The sequence below is a fragment of the Aythya fuligula genome, chromosome 23 (assembly GCF_009819795.1).
Source record: "Aythya fuligula isolate bAytFul2 chromosome 23, bAytFul2.pri, whole genome shotgun sequence".
In the NCBI taxonomy this organism is placed as follows: Eukaryota; Metazoa; Chordata; class Aves; order Anseriformes; family Anatidae; genus Aythya; species Aythya fuligula.
In genome coordinates this window covers 4,449,398-4,468,699 of record NC_045581.1, presented here as the reverse complement: position 1 = coordinate 4,468,699, position 19,302 = coordinate 4,449,398, and the positions used below count along the sequence as shown (strand labels likewise).

The window sequence follows — 19,302 nt, the reverse complement described above, 5'->3', positions numbered from 1 at the left end:
AATTGGAGAGTAATCAATGCCAGATGGAAAGTGCAATTGGAAATGTTTCTGTCTGGGGCACGCGGCCCGGGAGGAGAGCTCGGCTGGGCAGCGCGGAGCCCGGCTCGTGCAGGCTCACGAACGCTCTCGCTTTCCCTTTCTGCTGCTCAATTATCGCACACAGAGATGACAGGAGCTGCATCTCCATAGGAACCTGCCGAAGGTAGAAAGCAGTCGCCAAGAGCTGCCAGCTCCGGGTCCTGCCAGCTCCGAGCAGCTCTCACGGATAAGAGAGGCGACGCCGTCACCCCGCCAGGCAGCAAGGGGCACGGCTCTGGAAAGCAAAAGCTTCGCACTTTGCACAGCACAGAGCAGAGAGAAGGAACCTTTAGGTTCCTTGAGAAGGAACCAGGCAGCTGTGAGAGCTCAGAAAACCCCTGAGCATCCCCAGGGAGCTGGCAGCAGCGAGGCTTTCGGTGCATCCCCTCGTGGCTGAGCATCACCCACGTGTGGTGCAGGATCCTGCTGCTTTCCGTGGCCGGGGCTGCAGACATGGGAGCAAACCCTCAGAAAAGCTGTATTTCCTAGGGAAACAAGGACATTTTAAAGAGGAATTTAGTGATTTTAACTTTAACTGAGAGAAAGAGACTGGGGCATAGCAAATGTCAGCAGAAAAATAGTGCCGTAAGTGATGCTATTCAAGCGCTGCGTTTGAACCACTTGTTAAAATTAAAGGCCTGCATTAGTTTGTTATAGGGAATTGCCTCGGGCACATTCAAACGCATTAGCTCCTGGAGCTGTGCTGATGGAAAAGGCCATCAGAGAGTGCCGGTGCCATGAAATGCATTAGAGGCACCCGGTGGGACGGAAGCTGGGGCTGTCAGGAGTGGGGTTTCTCCAGCCACGCAGATCCATCACCGGTGATGGAGAGCACTTTGCAAGGCAGAGCTGTGAGGAGCCTTCAAAGAGCAAAAAAACCTTTGGGATAACGGGAGTGCATCCCCTCCTGCGTGGCTGGCACAGCTCAGCCCTGACAGAAGAGCAGAAAATGAAAGGAAAGCCAGGCAGTGCTGGGCGGCCACGAAGAGGAGGCAGAATGGGGCTGCAGAAGGGTTGCCCATTTTTCCGTGGGGCCATTCTGCTGCAGCTGGGATCTCCCAGCTCAGGAGCTCAGGAGCTCAGACCGAAGCCGTAAATTTTATTTGGAGTAGATAAACGTCATTTCCCAGCACGCAGATTGGCTTGGTCCATTAGGCAGAGGCAGCTCAGCCCGTGCAGGGCAGTGCTGCCAGTCCCAGGGGTCCCTCTCCAGCAGCAACCAGCTCGTCTGATGGGATTAATGCTGGGAAGCAGCAAGAGGGGCTCTGCTGTGTGGTAATCACAGCTGTTAAACGGTGTGGTTAGGAAATAGGGTGATTAACGGGAACCCAGCAGCAGCCAGCATGGGGCTGCTCCATCCCATGTTTGTGCAGCCCTGGACAATGGCAGGAGGCAGCGAGGAGGGTCGAGGATGGAGGACAGAGGATGCTCCTGCTGGTGCCACCTCCTGCCCCTGGAAGGACGCGTCCCCATCCCATGCCAGCATGGTATAAAACAGCGCCAGGGCTCTGCTTGCTCACTATAAATAAAAGTCCTTGCAAGGTAGAACCAATTTCCTTTTCCCTTGGGACAGTGCTGACGGAGAGTAATCCCATTCTTTTTGGCAAATAAGACTCCTGGCAGGTTTTTTTCGTGTGTGTGTGTTTGAGGAACAAGGCACCTCGCTGCGAATCAATTCCGGGTTCACTTTCTCACCCAATACCTATCTCACCTGGAAACAAGGAGGAGGGGAGGAAACTTCAGAGGCAAAGTTTGATGCTAATAGCCCAAGTTAATTGCCAATTGATGGGAGCTGGGCTTATCAGAGCCTACAGCTCGCTCCACATCCTGACACCTCCCTCCTTCGCTCTCACCCATCTGGCATTTGCCATCTGCTCTGCACCATGCTCCCCACCTTACCTGCTGTAATATTTCCTATTAAGTGGCTGCTGTAGAAATTTGCTCCGTGCCGAGCACCGGAGCCCTGGGAAGGGCAGGGGCACCATGGTTGGTGCCGTGCAGGCACGAGCTGAGGATTTCATTAAGTAATTGGTGCGGGCGGGGGCTTGCAGGCTGCGGGGAAGGTCTCGGCTCAGCTTTTCTCCTCTACCTCCATTTGCTAATGACCTGGCTTTACCTTCTCACCTCCTTTTCTGGCTTGATGCCACAGCCAGTTTCTGCTCTTTGTATCTGTTGTTGCCCTAAAAATAAATAAATAAATAAATAAATAACTATTTTCTTTTGAATAGAAGCAGAAACACTATTTCACTATTTTAGTGCAGAACCACTGCATTGCTTTTCCTGCTTCCCAAAATCACCTCCTGCAGACAATATCCTCTTCCTCTTTGGAGGCTGAAACTATTTGCTACAGTCATAATTTCCTCTCAGCTCCAGAGATTACTTTTGAATATTTCTCTGTGGGTATTCAATAGCGATGCTCTTCTGGCCGTAGAGGAGGTTTCAACAGAGCTGCGAGGTATTTCCCTTCCCGACGGAGCGGGCATAATCCATTCGTGGCTAACTCCTGTGTGACCACGGGCTGGCTGTGGCAGGAGAGTGCTCCTGCTCCGGGCACCCCTGGCTTAAAGCAATGCTGACAAGCTCTTTCTCTGCAGTTCAGCAGCAATAAGATGCTCGGTGAAGAACCACTGGGGCAGGGGACAAGGCCACATGCAGAAGGGAAGGGACGTGAAGGCAAACTGCAGGGCCGGCCCCAGCCCTGCCATCCATCTCTGCCCTGCTCCAGGAGCTCTCCAAGCGAGAAGCAGCAGCGAAGCTGCTCGTGATGTTTTTAATCAGCCTGGGCAGTAAAAGGAAATCAGTCATGTTAAAGGAGAATCGTAAAACAGCTTTGAAAACCACAGAGCCGTGCAGAAGTGCTCAGCTTTGTTTGTTTAGAGCCCAGCCATTTTACGGTGCCATAAACCTCCCGGCACGTAGGCTGCAGAGTGTAAATCCTGCTCCAGCTCTTTTATGTGCTGCCTAATGATAGGGGCAATGCGTGGACACAGACGAGTGATACAGGGAGTCAGGGCACTGTGTCTCCGTGTCCTTGGTATCTCCCAGCTAGCCTGGCTGGATTTATTTTTTGCCAAGCAGACAACTCCGTGCTCCCAGGATGCGACAGATGCCGCAGCTTCCCCCTGCCCTGTGCCGCTCATTTCGATGCAACTTGCTGAGCTCCTGGGCTCATCAAAGTGATTTTTCCACTTTGTCACCATTCTCCTGGTGAGGTAGCTTCCTCTCCTTGCTCTAAGCTCTGGCCCAAAAAGAGCATCGTGGCTCCTTATCTCCCAGAGTGGTTTCCTGCAGGACTGGGTTTTGCTGGGCTGGTTGTGCTGGAGGAGGCAGCGATGCAGTGGGCTCTGCTGGCACCCTCATCTCCACTGGGATCTGGGGTCCTTGAGCTGAGGGGCATGGAGAGGACTCCCAGCTCTTCTCCAGGCTGCTCTCCATCTCTTCTGGTTAGGTCCAGCCAGGGTTTGCTGCAGCACCAGCCAGGGCGGGTGACAAATGGCACGTGAAGGTGTCGCGGGGAATATGCACACCCAGTGATAGAGGCGTAATGAATGAAACGTTGGTGGAATTGATGTGGGGCTGCTGTAATGAAGGTACATGTGTTGTGAGGATTAGGACACGGGTGTGATGAATGTTGTCTATCAGCTGTGATAAAAAGCCTATCATCCCCAATACATATTTTCAAAAACTAATTTAAGGCTGAACGAGATTATTAAAAATGAGGAGAGGAAATTGTCTGGGATATATTTAGAGTCCCTTGGTAGGTAGGAAGTGGAACTACAGCCTGTGGGGTGAAAAGGATGGTTGTGGGCATTGTGACAGCCTCTGATAAGGAGACAGGGCTGAGCTGGTCTGGAGGGGAATGAATTAAAGCTCATCTGGGGTCTTGGTGCTGCATGCAGGGACCGACCCCACTGTGGCTGAGCCACCTGCCTCTGTCCCCAGGCTCAGTGTCCCCAGTGTTTCTTTCTTACTTGGTTCCTTTCCTGAATCTTTGCCTGTTTTGGGGCTGAGCAGAGAAAAACAGAGAAGCTGCAAACTTTGTTCCCTTATGTATGGTGACACTTTCTCCCACCAAAAAGTGCTCCAAATGGAAGCCTTTGGGTACACCTGAACTCCCCTGGGGAGCCTTTATGCAACCCCATATGCAACTGGACTCTGTGTCTTCGTTCTTTCTGAAAAATCCTAAACGAAACCGTAACCGGAGAACTGAGAAGAGGGGCATGCGCTTTTCACCCAATCATTATTAGAAAATGTGATGAGAGGTCAGTTGCTGGTTCCGTATGATTGTCGCCAAATAGCCTCTATGATCCTCACCCCAACTCAAACATTGATATGGGAACAGAAATGGAGAGAACTGTGTGAGACAGCAGCACTGCAGAATTTAGAAAGAACATTAGGCGACCCTCTTAGGGTGCAGGGCTTCCTCAGCTTATGGGGACGGAGCCCTAAATAGACCCACGATTACAGGCTCGGCTCAACGATGCCATCTTGCGACAGTCAGCCCCAACTAGCATTATAAGCCTTGCTGAAACTGCCAAAGCAGGAAGGAGCCAGCCTTCTTTTACTAGCATACAAGGAGTCAATGAACCTTATATGCCATTTCTAGACAGATTGAGGGATTCGCCGGACAAGCAAATAGATAATCATGAAGCTAAAGAGGCTCTCATGCCGAAACTGGCGATTGAAAACGCTAACACAGATTGTAAGAAGATTCTGCAATCCATGCCTAATGGGACAACCTTGGTACAAAGGATAGAGGCCATGGTGTAATTATACAAAACTATAATAGCATCATTCCTTGTGCCAGGAGCCACTCTGCTTGGCTGTGGGATCGACTGTGGGGTGGACGTCCCCTAGGTGCACCCCGAGCTTTTTCCTCGGAGGGGTCTCCACTCTCAGCCACTCACCGCGGGAGTAGACCTCCTGAAGCCGTGGACAAATTATTTTAAGTGTTATTTTCCTGTGGTATGAAAGAGAAGTGCAAGAGGCCTCGTTGAGTGATTGTGTGATTGTGTTGTGCAAGTGAGACACAGAATCACTGCGAAGCAACGTCCCTGGCGCTTAGTGGCTTGTTGGCTGCTGTAGATTCTAGTAGGCACCCTACTTTACCCTCGTAAATCTGCTTGTGATTTTTCACCCTGTTGCTTATTGTACTTTGCTTATTGCAATGTCTGCTGTGCTTGACAGAAAAATCTATAGAAAGCATTTGGTTGGTTGAAAATAAAAAAGGGGGAATTATGTAAGAATGTATACTCAATAAATGCTTCAGTTGCACACCAGCCTGGAGTCGTGTGATAAATTCCCTTCATTCTGCCATCAAAAAGTGCCCCCAAGGGAAGCCTTTGGGTACACCTGAACTCCCCTGGGGAGCCTTTATGCTGCCATGGGCATTTCTCTACCAACAGCTGAGCAGGTCTGGAAGTCCTGGCGCAGCCCTCTGCCTGCCCTGCATCTATGGGTTTTCCCCTTGCTGCCCTTTGCTTTTCCCCACAGTGTTCCCAGCCCTGCAGTCGGGTTCCTGGGGCCAGGACTTCCCTGCAGACACTTAGTGGCACTGGCCCGTGGCTCCGGCCATCCGAGGAGCTGAGTTTTGCTCTTGAGCGTTCCCCCTCTCTTTCATTTAATCTCGCTGTGATGTTCACTATGACAAGATCATTAGAAACCGAGTTAATGTTGCAGAGCTCTTCCTCCCAAGCAGTGTGTAACCACGCAGACGATGCCTGCAAGACAAGAGACTTAATTGTGTTCTGTCGGTATCCAGGGGGATGTCAGCCAGCCGAATTTAAAGCCAGGCTGGATGGGGGTGGGAAATGCACCTCCATTACTCACCCAGGCTGAATGAGGTTTCGGTTTTATTATCTCCTGAAATAGCCAGTGCCTGGGAGGTGCTGATTGAAGCCATTTGAAAACATGACAACATCCTCGGGACAATAGGTGTCTAATCTAATGAAGCCAGAATGCATTAGCTAAGAGCTGCGTAAAGCGAAGAAAATGCAATTAAAGCATTCCTGAGGACAGATGTCGACCTACGTAGGGGACACTGATATGAAGACGTCGGCAGAAGTCTAATGAAAATAAATGATCTGTTTGAAGCATTCCTCAAATCGATAACGGAGTCGGAGGCACCGCCACTCTGCCTCGGATCCCAGCGTTGTCACCCTGGTCCCTTGCTGTCCCCGATGACATCTGTCCTGCGTGGAGGGCAGCATGGGGACGGCAACAAGGATGGGCTCAGGCTGTCCCTGCCACCCTGTTCCCCTTCTCTGCCTTCTCTCACCTGAGTTTTGCTCTTAGGAAAGCTGTTTTTGTTGTTGTTGTTTTTTGTTTGTTTGTTTGTTTTTTCCCAGCTGTGCAGGTGCCCGGCAGGGTTGAGGTCCCGCATCGAGCCCTTCGAAAGGCAACAAGCAGGGCGGAGGTGGCAGCGGACAGGACATGAACAGTTCTGTCCTTTCAGAACTGTGTAGATTTTGTCTCTAAATAACCTCCACCCCATTAAAATACCCCAGACTGCTGAACTGAAGTCTCCTCTCGCCCTTCTGAAAGACTAAATCAAAGAGGAACCACAGCCATCCTCCAGCCAGCTAGCCGTAGGTGCAGCAGTGCCATCTCGCTGTGCCTTGTATTTTAGGTTCTCAGCCTTTCTCTGACTGATTTCCTCTTAGTCCCAGCTCCTTGCTGACAAGGGAACCCTGACAACATTTTGACTCCAGCCCATCCATCCCGCTCGCTCTTTTTGTCTCCGTGATGGTGTAAAAAACCCACGGGGAGCTGCTGCAGCTCTCCCCATGGCCTCGTCCCTGCTGGCTGCTGGGGAAGGTCTGGCCAACGGGGCCTCCTCTGCTTGGACCTTGCTACAGGAGGGCTGGGGTTACTGCCTCTGCTTCTTGGGGACAAGGCTGTAACCTGGGATAAGTCGTGTTCCCACAGCACCGTCACTAACTGATGGCTCAGTAAATCACAACTCTCAACTGAAATTAAATAAAATGTAAAAATCCCTTTTCAAGCTCCCCAGGTTGCTGAGCGTGAGCTGGCCACATGCCTGCAGCTCGGGAGGCCTCCAAGGGTGACGTGGGGTTGTTCACACTGTTGCGTCAATGGTCCTGCCCCACATTCCTTCACTTTCTGCCTTTCCCCCCTCTTTACCCCATCACCCAGGCACTGATTTGTGCACAATATGGGCACAGAGCAGGAGCAGAGACTGCCAGGTTTTGCTGCACTTTCACAAAGAGGATTCCAGGGTTTCTGCAGGAGCAGATTAGGGCCGGGCCATCTGCTCCCACCTCCTAATCCCGCCATCCGGCACCCTGCCCGCTGCCTGCCGCAGGCCCCCCGCTGCTGAGGCTTTGGGGTTTGGGGGCTTCGGGGCCACAGAACCCCCTGTGCAGGGGACGATGCTCACGGGAGGTACTCGCAGGAGATGCCACTGTTACCTCCCCGCTTGTTTGGGCAAATGGCAAGGGAGGAAATGTTCCTTCCCTTTATCATTCAGCAAAGACTGTGCTCCGCTCTCTCTCTCTCTGCTATATTGGAGCTGCATCAAGGATGTGGGTTTTTCTGTTGTACAGCTAACACACGTTTAGACAGAGACACCTTCCTCTCTCTGTACTCCTACCCACGTTATAAATAGTAATTAAAACCACCCACTCCTGCAAATTGCTGGCAAAAGTAACTCACATCAAATCACGATTCTCTGGCAGGAGTTTAAATTGACAGTGACAAGTTTATTTCTAGAGGAAAGTTTTATTTTTGGCAGTTTGATTCATTGCGCCACGTCACACTCGGATGTGGCGCGATGTGCTACCTTACACGTCGCATTTCCCTGCAAGACAAAGCAGAGATTTACACTTTGCTTTGTGCTGCGAGACAATGCATCAGCTTCTGAGAGCCACCCTGCTCTTCTTGGGCAAGACAATGCTCTGCTGACAATAATTTTAAGAGAGGCAGGGAAACTCAGCCTTTTGTAGGCAAATGTTACAGTCAGAAGCTTCCTTATAAAATAATTCAAGCTGGAGCTGGGAGCTGCCCCAGCTGCAGGCGTTGTGCACCCCACTCTGTGCTTAACAAGGATTAGGAAATCCAAGATGCTGCAGAGCTGATGCAGATGTCCTCCTGCCCAGCTCAGCACAGCCAGCTGCCCCAGTAACCCCACCGCTGCTGGAAAGGACACGGGGATGTCTGCGGGGTGACCACGGAGCCTCTCCTGCACGCCTGGTGCCAGTTCAGCTCCCGTCTGGGGAGGAGAGCTGCAGGATGTATGACCCTGAAGAAAACAAGCACAGAGTAATTGCTTCAGGAATCCTGGTTAGGAAATGATGGAGAGGGAATAACCCTGTCACTGTGTCTCACACGAACCGCTGTAATAATTCTGCTTCTCCTGCAAAGCTGCATTACATCTTCACTTAATTTAACTTTGCCCAGAAGCAGCCACAGTGAAAGCAGCCTGGGTCCCCGAGCTCGTTCCTCCCCAGAGATGTAAAACAGCTCCCATTTACATACCTCTTACCCCAGGAGCTTGTATTTACAGTCACAAACCGCTATTTATCCGGCACGCCAATTGCCATCACCCCAGAGCACCTAAATCTCACAAAAAGCATTTTTATTGCCCTATTAATCTCTCCCTCTCCCGTTGTTTAATAGAATTCACTTAAAAATATTTAACAGCCTAAGCCCCCCACGGCTGAGTGCCATTCCTCTGGCTGCCTTGAGGTACTGCCCCATCTGTTGCCTGCGTGTTGGGGACACCAGGAGCAGGGTGCTTTTAGGGGAAATTTCCCATGCAGCCGCTGCACCTCCCTAATTTCAACACAGCCCATCTCAGCCTCCCTTCCCAGGCATCCCGTGGGTGCCACAGCGATGTTTTTTCTAGCAGAGGATGGACACCAGTCCAACAGGAGGCAGGACATTCGCATGAACATTCCCGGCTCTGCCCTGACCCCTGGCTTTATGTTTTTGCTTTCAAAAGCAGAAGACGTGTCCCAGGTCATTGGTATCTCTGCTGCCTCTGACCCCCATGCAGCAGGGACAAGGACATCTCACCAGCTACGGCCACAAAGAGGGTGCAGGAGATGCAAAAACACATGAGCACCTCACCCTGCATCGCTGCCTTGGGCTGCTTTCATGGTGCTCTCCCTCTGGCACTGATTTGGCCCGGGAGGACCCATCCTGAGCTTTGCTTCTGGCATTAGCAAAGGCAAAAACCTTGCTGCTGCCCCTTGTGCCTGAGCGCCCTGCTCAGCACCCAGCTAAGAGATGCTGTGTTCCCCCTGGGAGCACAGGCTTCACAGCAGAGAAAAGCCTCGCAAGGAGAACCTGAATTGCCCAAGAAAAACCTGAATTGCCTGGTTTGAAATTCTTACCCAAATGCACAACGTTTCTCCAAAAGCAGCTCTTTGTAGCAGATGATCTAGGGCTCTAGCGGGGATAAGCTGCTGCCGCTTTATTTCAGTTCCATTATGGAATTTAAATACTGGGCAAGTTAATGGAGATGTCTACGGCTGCACATAAAGCAGGGAGCTGTGCTCCCATCCCGCTGTGCCGCGAGCTGGAGCCTCTTGCTCCCTGCTGCCAGGGCTTGGGGGGGAGGCTGTGCCACCCGCAGCACCCCAGGGTGCCAGGGGGGGCTGGATCCTGCCCCTCGGTTTGCAGAGCCCTGCGAGGAGCTGGGCTTTGTGCTCGGCCCAGCGCAGGGGGACGTCCCCAGTGCAGCCCCACGCTGTTCGTCTGTGCCCAGTGCTGGTGGGGAAATATTTTAATTGCCTGTTTGTAAAGAGCGATTTAACAAAGAGCCGTGCCCGGGTGACATCTCCGAGCCCGGCGTGGATGCTTGGCTAATGATTGCCTTCGCTCAGCTGGTGCCAACTGCCAGCACTTCATGGAGTTTCTCTCCTCTAATGAAGGGTTGATGAGGTGCAATGCAGATGTGTGCACGCAACTGCTGGCCCCCTCCTGTCTCACTGCCTCTTGCAGCTCTGCGTGCACCGCTGGGGACAGGACCCCCACACACACCCCGAGGCTGTGATAGAAAAGTGCCAGTGCTGGTGCCCCGTGTGTGGCAGTGGGGTGCCAGCTGGTCCCTCAGCAGAGGACATCTGCTTCTCCTGAGAGTGCCAAGGCTGCTTACTTGCTCCAGCATCCCACCGGCATCCTTCCAGCAGTGCTCTGACACCGGCACGGGGAGAAAGCTGCAGCGGTGCTCCCAGGCACTGCAGGGGGTGCACCTGGGGACACCCAGACCTGTAGACACCCCACTGTGGTGGTGCTTCACTGCCACAGGAATACCCAAACCCCCTCTCTGTACCTTTTCTTTCCCCCTTTGACACCAGAGGACCGTTCCCAGCCAGCAGCAAGCAGCTGGGGGAGGACACACATCCCCAGCCAGCCATGCCAGCCCCGCCGCAGGTGCATTTTGCTTCCAAACACCGCACAAAGCTGAAAAGGCCATGCTGGGGGCACAGCTCCTGTCAGCCTGTGGACTCCTGCTGTCAGGGCTCGTTTTGTGGCAGGTTGTTGGAATGCAACAAAAACCCAGGCAGGAGAAGGGCCAGCCCTGATCCCCGAGGTGTAGCCGTGCAGCAGCAGAGCCTGGGCAGAGCAGGCAGCTCCAGGACTGATCCGCACCCCCTGACTCCCTTTCTCTGCTTTTGTTCACGCCTGTCAGTCGTGGGCAGCAGCCCAGGGCAGCAGCCCCTGTGCCAAGCGATAAGGGCTTTGCTTTGTTTGATTCCAAAGGTGCTTGTCAACCTCAGCAAGATAAAAAGGCCAAACACATTTATAATTGTGTAATTAAATGGCTCCGGTGCCTTCCAGGCATCTCGTGCAGCTGGGCAGATGGCTTTGAGGCCAGCAGCCTCGAATAAGTGAAGAGGCAGCTGAGGCCACCGGGGGTTGGTGGCACCCAGGGACGTGCGGCCGAGCCTGGGGGTCCCTGGGGGTCCCAGCTCTGCACTCTGCTCCTGCTGGATGTGCCCCCGACAGGCACCGCTGTGCCCATCAGGGGTGGCCACATCCCTGTCCCCAGCAAGGGGAGGGGAAGGTGCAGGTCCCTGCAGGCTCTTCTCTGTGCTGAAATGATGTTCCTGCATCCCCTGGTTTTATTCAGAGTGTTTTGAGCAGACGTTGTTGGGAAAAAGTGAAGAGAAAAGCCAGAGCTGGATAGGTGAACCCATCCGTAACAACTCTGTCTCCTAAACTTCCCTATCATGACTCTGCTGACCACCAGGTTACTCCATTATCTTCAGTGCTAGAGAGCCCTGCGAGGCCTCCAGAGGCCTCTAGATTCCTGGACGAGTCCTTATTTTGCCTCTAGGACACAAGAGGAGGTGTGTAGGGCATCCCGGTGTGCCCTGGGAGGCCTCTAGGGCATCCTAGAGGACACTGGGGGTCACTGGGAGGCTTTCTGGGGGAGCTAGGGGGGCACTGGGGGGGCCCTGGTGGACCTGTGGAGGATCTAGAGTGCAGAAGACAACAGGAGGCCTGCAGTGTGTGTGAGAGTGCACTAGAGAGCACTGCGAGGCCTCCAGAGATTCCTGGAAGAGTCCTTATTTTGCCTCTAGGGTACAAGAGGAGGCTCGTGGGACATCCCCGAGTGCCCTTGGAGGCCTCTTGGGCATCCTAGAAGAACCTGGGGGTCACTGGGAGGCTTTTGGGGGGAGCTAGAGAGTGCAAGAGGTGGGAGCGGGCAGGCACTGGGGGCTTTTCCTTCGCCACACACACCAGTTGCTAAATGGAAGCCCAAGAGCCGCAGGACGCGTGCCCCGCTCCCAGGAGATGCCAAAAGCTACCATGCAGCCTCTGTTCCTGCTGCTGCCATCCCCAGGGCTCCCTGGAGATGCCCTGGGGAGGGCAGAGGCATGGGGATGGTGGGACATTACCCCAAGGAGGGCCAATGCACCTGTTCACACCACACTTGAGGTGACAGATCACTGGTTATGATGATAGATGGCATCGGGTCTTCCCAATAATTATCAGGTGTTCATATTTAAATGTAACTCTCCCTCCAGAGCCAGGCTCCATTAATGTCCCCTGGGTATCGCTCTCCCCCTTCCCGTGCTCACCCCAAAGCGGGGAGGATGGAGGACGAGAGGCAGAGCTGGGCTGGTCCTTGCCCCTGCCACGGCACCTGTGGCTCATCCCAGGGCAAGGCAGCACACACAAGAGCCCCAAAACAATCTACAGCTGTGCCAGCACCGTGTATGCCCTTGCCCCATCGGCACCTGCCCCTTTCTTAGGCTCTTTTGCTCCTGGTCTGGCCACAGCTGGCACCCACAGAGACCTCAGATGTGCATGGAGGGGAGCAGAAGGCAACGGCATGCCCAAAAGGAGACGGGACAAAAGGCAAACATCAAGGTGACAGACTCTGCTGTCCTTGGAGAGCTGTGACATGATTGTCCAGATGTTTTCCAGAGCTAGTTTCCTCCCTCAAAGCCATTGCTTGTGTCAGAAGCTGATACATCCATTGCTGGCTACACAATACGCACGGTTGCAGCCCAGGCTGTAATTTCCCCCTCAAACCTCCGTATCAGAGGACTAAAATTAGATCATGAGAGGTTTGCTCAGGTCTGTTGTGCAGAAAATATTCACAGTCCAGTCAGCTCCAACAGCAGAGAATGGGGAGGGGGGGAGAAGGGAGCAGGAGCTTCAATGTCAGCCCGTGCAATCCATCACTGCAGCAGGGCAGTCGCAGAGCAGTGAGCAATAAGTTATGAAGATAAAGCTTCCAGCTCGGAGCAGGGACATGCTGACACCGCGCAGCACAACCGCTTGACCCAGGAAGCCGGAAAATCGGCCTCCATTTTAGCAAGGCAGCGAGCTCCTCAAGCGTGGGCCTGCCCTGGGAGGGCTGGGGAACGCTGCTTCCTCGGTGGCAGAGAGGGGAAGGGGCTTTTGCCATGCTCCTGCCAGCCCCAGGGGGGATTGATGGAGACCTTCACCCTCCCCCCAGCATCCTCCCTGTTCCCTCCTGTGTCCCCCAAGCAGCACAGGGATGCCCAAGCCCCCGTCCTTACCAGTAAGGTCACAAAAAAGGGTGAAAACATCACCCACAGGGCACAAGAGGCAGCAGTGCAGGTAAGGCTGGGCAAAAAAATACCTCTGCTTGGCTGGGGCTTGCAATCCACTATTCATAACCCTGCTTCAGAGCACTAATTATTTCTTTATAGTGCCAATATAGCCCTGGCCAGGCTCCTAGTGAAGACTGGCTGAATTAATTGATCGACAGAAGGCAAATAGACTTCACCCGTTTTAAGCACCCATTCAGTTCCTTTTTCCTAGCAGCTGTCACTGTTGTCAGCACACTGAAACGAGGCTTTTGTACATGCTCTTTGGCATTAAGCAGCCCAAGAAAAAAGAGAAGAAACGGGAACCGCTGAAAGAGTCGCGCTGCATTATTTCTAAATATTATTGTTTGTGCAGCGCCTGCATTTAACATGCTGGCCATACCCTGCTTTCGTTTACTCAGTTAAACAATTAATTGCACGCCTTGAGCACAGGAGCTCAGCAGTGTTTTCCCTCTGCTCAGCAGCATCCTGCACTCAGGGTGAGGATGGCGCCAGCAGCTCCGCTCTGATCACGTCCAAGGCTGGGGGCTCCCAGGGGGAACAAGGGGCTTCTGCCTGCCTGACCACAGCTGGCCCCACTGGTCAAGGGCTCGGCCTCTCCCTCCTCAAAACCCATGAGCTGTCCCAGTTAAACAATGTTTTTTCTTCCCTACGGAAACGTCAGTAGCAAGAAACAACCACGGCACTGTTCCTGCACACACTGCAAAAAGGAGCAAGGAGCAATGTTTTAGCTCACATGCTACTTAATAAAACAAGGCATCATTTCACACCTTGCTGCCACTTCAACTGTTCATTACCCGATACCTGCTATCCTCACTGAAGCGGCGCTTTTCATCGCAATGCCAGAAATAACCCACACATGCAAGCCAGGACAGAATTAGTGGTTGTTTTTACTTAGTTATATTTAGGTATCTCATTATTGCAATCTTCAAACATAGTTCAATAAATACAAAATTAACAAAATGTCAATAGATCTTTATTACCATCTATAATTATTATTATTGTTCTTCCAAGTCAATGGTGATTCCCTGGAGATGTCTGACTATAGCTCGATCATGAAATGTACACAGTGTCCCTTACAATCTTATATTACATTTGTTCCAAGCTTATAAAAATATATATTGACTTCTCAAGTACGTATTTACAGTATATAACATGTGGTTAATGAATATCAAAAAGCAGCTAGAGATGAACCAACGTGACCCCAGTTTTGGTTTTATGCCGGGGGGGGAGTTACATGCACCAGCTCTCATGATGCTGCCTGGGGCTGTGTCCAGCACTGTCCTAATTCAGGCTCCAGAAAATTGTTCCCAACCAGGGGCACAGCTGGGACCTGTCCTGCTGCCCTCAAGAAAAACAAGACCCAGCCCAGAAGGGGAGGATTCCCAAAGAGGAATTCCTCCAGCACAGGCAGAGCCAGACCCCCAGGAGAGGCTGTACTGCACCGTTTCTCGCTGGCCAAGAGGAACATCTAGTGGAGACATCCTCATTAGGAATACAAAGAAAAGCCCAGAAACAGGTGGCTTACTGCTGCTGGAGAGGCAGCAGCTGGAGAACAAAATGTATTGGGTCAAATACACCATGGTCTGAGGAAAGCAAAGCCCCAAAGAGCAAAGCCCCAAAGAGCAAAGCCCTTCAGTGCACCTGCATGGGGCTGATGCTCCTCGTGATGCCCTGGGGGCTAGCCCCAGGTCCAGGACACGAGCTCCAGCAACCTCTTCCAAAAGCACAGCAGGAACCCAAACATGCGACCTCAACCCCTTTGTCAGCTTCAGAAGGAACTTTGCCCTGTGTCAGACACAGCCAGGAATAAGAATCTGAAATCGTTCTGAGGCATTTCCCTTGGTCGAGCAGCTGCAAAACAGCATTGCTAATTAATTTAATTATCAGGCATTGAATACTTCCCCAAAGAGGAGGTGCTGAGAGGGCACAAGTTAATTTTAAAATCGCAATAACAATTTATAACTTAATCTGCTGATCTGATTAGTTCCAGGGCTGATGAGGAGCTCGGTTAGAGGTGTTTGCTGTTGCCACCAGCTAGGCTAGGAAGCACGCTTTGGTTACGTGCTCTCCTCTCCCTTCCAGCAGAGGCCAGGAGAGCCAACACACCGCGCTTCTGCCGCCTTAGAGCATGGTCCCAGCCACAGCATGCTGCTGTCTGGAAGAAAAAGAGCTCGCTGAAACATCGAGCCCAAGTCCCTCACTGTAGTAAATCAGGAAAGTAATTAAACACGGAATTTCTTTTGGGACCAGCTAGAGAGACTCAGATGAAGAAATGTCGCTTCCAGTTCTGATTGTGCTGGAGAATGCAGTACAGGAGCCTAATTCAGCAGGGGGAACTCTTAAATGATTGAGGAATGGTCTCATTTTTAATTGGAGCACTCTAGCACAGAGAGTGCACTGTACAAGTGCCCAGCCACATGGATTAAGAGGCCCCAGGGCTTTGCTGCAGGGCTCAGCTGCTGGGGAAGGACAAGGACAAGGACTTCTTCCTCACCCTAATGTCCCACATTGCCTCTGCAGGGAATGCAGAAAATGCATCCAAGCTTGCCAGGTCTGCCACTTTTGTCAACGTTGCCTTTGGTTGTAAGGCTCTTAACTGACAAATAAAGCCCAGGAGCGTTCCCAAGGAATAACATTTAATCTGCTGGAAGGGGAACACCACACTCTCTTCGAACTTTTGCTGAGAATTCATTATTCTCGGGCACCTCTGCGGAGCTGTGCACGCTCTCCCTCCATCTGATCTCCCTCACCAGGCACACGAGAAACCTGCACGGCCTCAATCACTGCACAAACACAAGGAACACCTTGCCCAAGAGCATCCTGCTACCAGCAGTTGCCTTCCAGCTGGTTCACGGAGCTGTCCTCAGAATCACCTCAGCCTCCCTCAACAGATTATAGGGTTTATTTACAGTGATTGGGACACCTCTTCTGAGGTCTCTGTAGCTGTTGACAACCATCACTATTCCCATAATTTCCTTTTTGCTGCCTTCACTTCCTTACCCTTGGGCTCGAGATGCTCAGAGCACCCTCAGCACCTTCCTGCATGTCACAGAGAGGTCTTCTGCCCCAGGCAGGCTGTGCGCTCATAGCCAGCTCCATTTTCCAGACCGAGGGCATGGTGTCACCTTGTCACCGAGTCCTGGCTTTGCCCAGAGCCCCAGAGAGCAAGCACAGCAGCCTGGACTCAGCCTGGCCTGCAGGAGGCTCTGGGGAGCTCCCACGAAAGGGACAAGAGCAGGAGATGGGGGAGAGGATCAGGAATCAGGTTGGTTCAGCTCCCTGCCTCAAGAACTAGAATATACTTTCTCTATAGATAAAATGTAAACATAACGAGCATACAAATTGCACTTGATCCTTGGGATCTGGCATTTCTACCAAATGAAGGTTTCAGTTCACAATTATTACTCTTCTGGGTGTGAAACAGCAGGATGCTGAGCAACTACCCGGACCGGACAAAAGTGAAACTTAAAGGGAAGTTATTTCCATAAAAAACTGACCGAGTGACACTGGGGAATGCTGCTTAAACTTCAGAAGGAGAGCACCAAGAGCTGGTGGGAGCTCACTGTGACATTGCCTGGAAATGGCAACACAAGGCAGAAAAAATGAGAAGTAAACATCAGCTGGCACCTTCTTGATACCACGTGTTGGTGAAGTTTAGCTCTGATCTCCAATGCAGTCATGCTGAAACAGCTGAAAAAAAGGAAATCCTGTAGTGTTGAGCACTCCTGACCTTCAGCCAGTGGCAGCAGCCAAGCCAGAAGCCTCCGAGGGCACAGCATTCCCCTGGGGCACACGTGTGGGTTCGAAGAAAACCACCAGGAATGAGGCTTTACTGAACGAAAGCTGGGTCCCTGAAACGATGCAACCATCTGTCTGGGTGGGGTGAGTATGACGCCGGCCCCACAATTAGCATCCTTCAGCTAATTGCCATTTAGATTGTGTCCCTTTGGTGCAGGCTACCTGCATAGCCTCCGAACCCAATGCAAACACATTTCCAACTGCATCGTGAACATCCTCCTCTACAGCATTCGTTCCCTTTGTAAATCTTTGCCTTTCATCATTAATAATTCACTTGCAATACTTACAGATGATAATAAAAGGCCTACAAAGCCCAGAACAAGGCTGTGAAGACCCATTTAATTAACCAACTTCAAGGAAACTTGTAGCGTTAAGCAGATGCAATTTAAGCCTTCCGTCACGGATCAGGCCTGTAGCAGTGGGAACTGCCAGTGCGTGAGGCACGCGGTGCTGAGCCTCGGGCTGCTACGAAATAAAGTGCTGATGTGCCAACCTGCCCGGAGGGATGCTCATCCCCAGGCTCCAGCCTCACCCAGGTGGCTCAGCCCACGGCCACGTGGCGATGCTGTGCCCGCTACGCCCCCCGTCACTGGCTGCACCCACCTGAAGCCCCTCTTTCTCAGCGTTCACCTTGCCGTGGGTATTTCTCTGCTGTTGTTCTCTCTCCAGCATCCGTGGCTGGCTGTTCGGTGCAGCATTAGGACCGCAAAGTGAGCGCCGTCGCTGGCAAACCTTACAGGGGTGTGGGTTAGTGCCAAAGGTGAGCAGACCCCTCTTTTCCAGGCTCCTACAGCCATCCTCCTGCCCAGCAAGCAGCAGCTCGCCACCACGGACACACCTTCCCCACTGCCTTACTGCCTTGCGTCCCTCCTGGTGCTGCATCCCAGAGCAGTCAGAGCCACCGCACTTCCCCACCAAGCCAGCAAAGGATGCAGGATGCTCTGCCCACGGGACTTTGCAAGGCAGAAAGCTTGAAGGCTGAGAGCATCAGCAGGGCAGCCCAAGGGCATCAGTGCTCACCCTCTCCTGGCTGTGGCCTCCGTTTCCTCCACTGCAACTGTCTTGCCAGGACAAGAAATGTTCGGCACCGTTTGCTCTGCGCTTCGGTGGAGAACATTTGTGTTTTGTTCACCAACAGTGGTGTCAAGACTCAGCGAGGTGACTCTTGGAGCGGAAGGGATGTGGCTGGGAAAGAAAGAGCTTCCTTTCAGCGCGCCAGATGGGCAAAGTCACCTTCCCAAAGCGGGGCGCTGGGTGTGAGCTCTGCTCCAGTCTCTAAAAATAAAAGCAATAAAAGCTCCTGGTGGGGTTGGTAGAAGATGTCAGCCTGTATAAAAATACCCATGGATTTCACCAGTAGGATGCTAGATAGGAAAACGCTGTCAGCTCTGGATTGAGACAGTGCACAACAAATGTCCGTCCACCCTGTTGACCTAATTACCATGTGAAATGGCATCGTTACATTTGACTCATCTTACAGAACAGCGATGGGGAGAACCACAGCCGCCCAGGCACACCGTGCCTGGTGTCCCAGGGATGCTCGGCTTCCCTGGCACAGGGGACGGGCCGCCCTGCCCTCTTGCCACGTGGAATGACTCGCTGGGCAGCAGCCCAGGGACTCCTACATCCCACCTGAAACCATGAGGTTTCAGAGATTTGGTCTGGTTTGGGGCCAGCACGTGGCCAGCGCCTCCTCCCACTCCGGTGCTCCGTGCTCCGTCACACCTGCACGCCCCGGCCGTGCATCTGGATCACCTGGGCCCGCAGGGTCTGGATGCCGCTCAGGATGGTCTTCTGGTGCTCTGCCAGCGTGATCCCCAGGCTCAGGACATCTCTGCAAAACATACCGTCATCAGCCACAAGGAACAAGCCCTAACTGCGGCGTCCTGTGCTGACTGCTCTCCAGGACAGAGCAGTGTGGATTTCAGACCATTGGGCTCCTACGGACATGCAGGAGTAAGAAATCCCCAAGCTGTTGTCCCAGCTGAACAGCACAGACCTTGGCAGGGAGCTTGGGGTGACAGAAGCCTGCAGCACACAATAGCTCCCACCCCAGCTGCTGGAGCTGGAGGCCCCGTGCTGCTTGCAGAGCCACCTGTTGGCAAATCACTCCTCGATTTGACCCTGCTCTCCATCTGGGACAGGTAGGACTCTGTGCCTGCCAGAAATTACAGGTTAAAACCCAAAGCACAGCTTTCAATCGGCTCCAAAACCCAGCAGCTGAGTTGCACAGCACATGCAGCCCAACCCACACCATTGCTGGGACACGTTCTCTTTCTTTTGCAGCTCTTGCCGACGTGCTCTGGCAGACCTGCCCTTTCATTCAGCACCACGTGGCTGGTATTTAAAAGCACAACTCGCTCCCCCC

General features: G+C 52.7%; 1 protein-coding gene across 3 annotated transcripts in view; it reads right to left on the bottom strand.

Annotated features, from left to right (window-relative positions):
- Window positions 1-18,621: 18,621 nt before the first annotated feature.
- Window positions 18,622-19,302, bottom strand: part of EPHA10 (EPH receptor A10) — a 36,342-nt gene continuing 35,661 nt past the window's right edge. For all 3 annotated transcript variants that reach the window (XM_032202296.1, XM_032202297.1, XM_032202298.1), the window contains one exon: window positions 18,622-18,768. In XM_032202296.1, coding sequence (XP_032058187.1) covers window positions 18,654-18,768 — 115 coding nt within the window. In that variant the 3' untranslated portion in view covers window positions 18,622-18,653. The remainder of the gene's footprint in view (window positions 18,769-19,302) is intronic.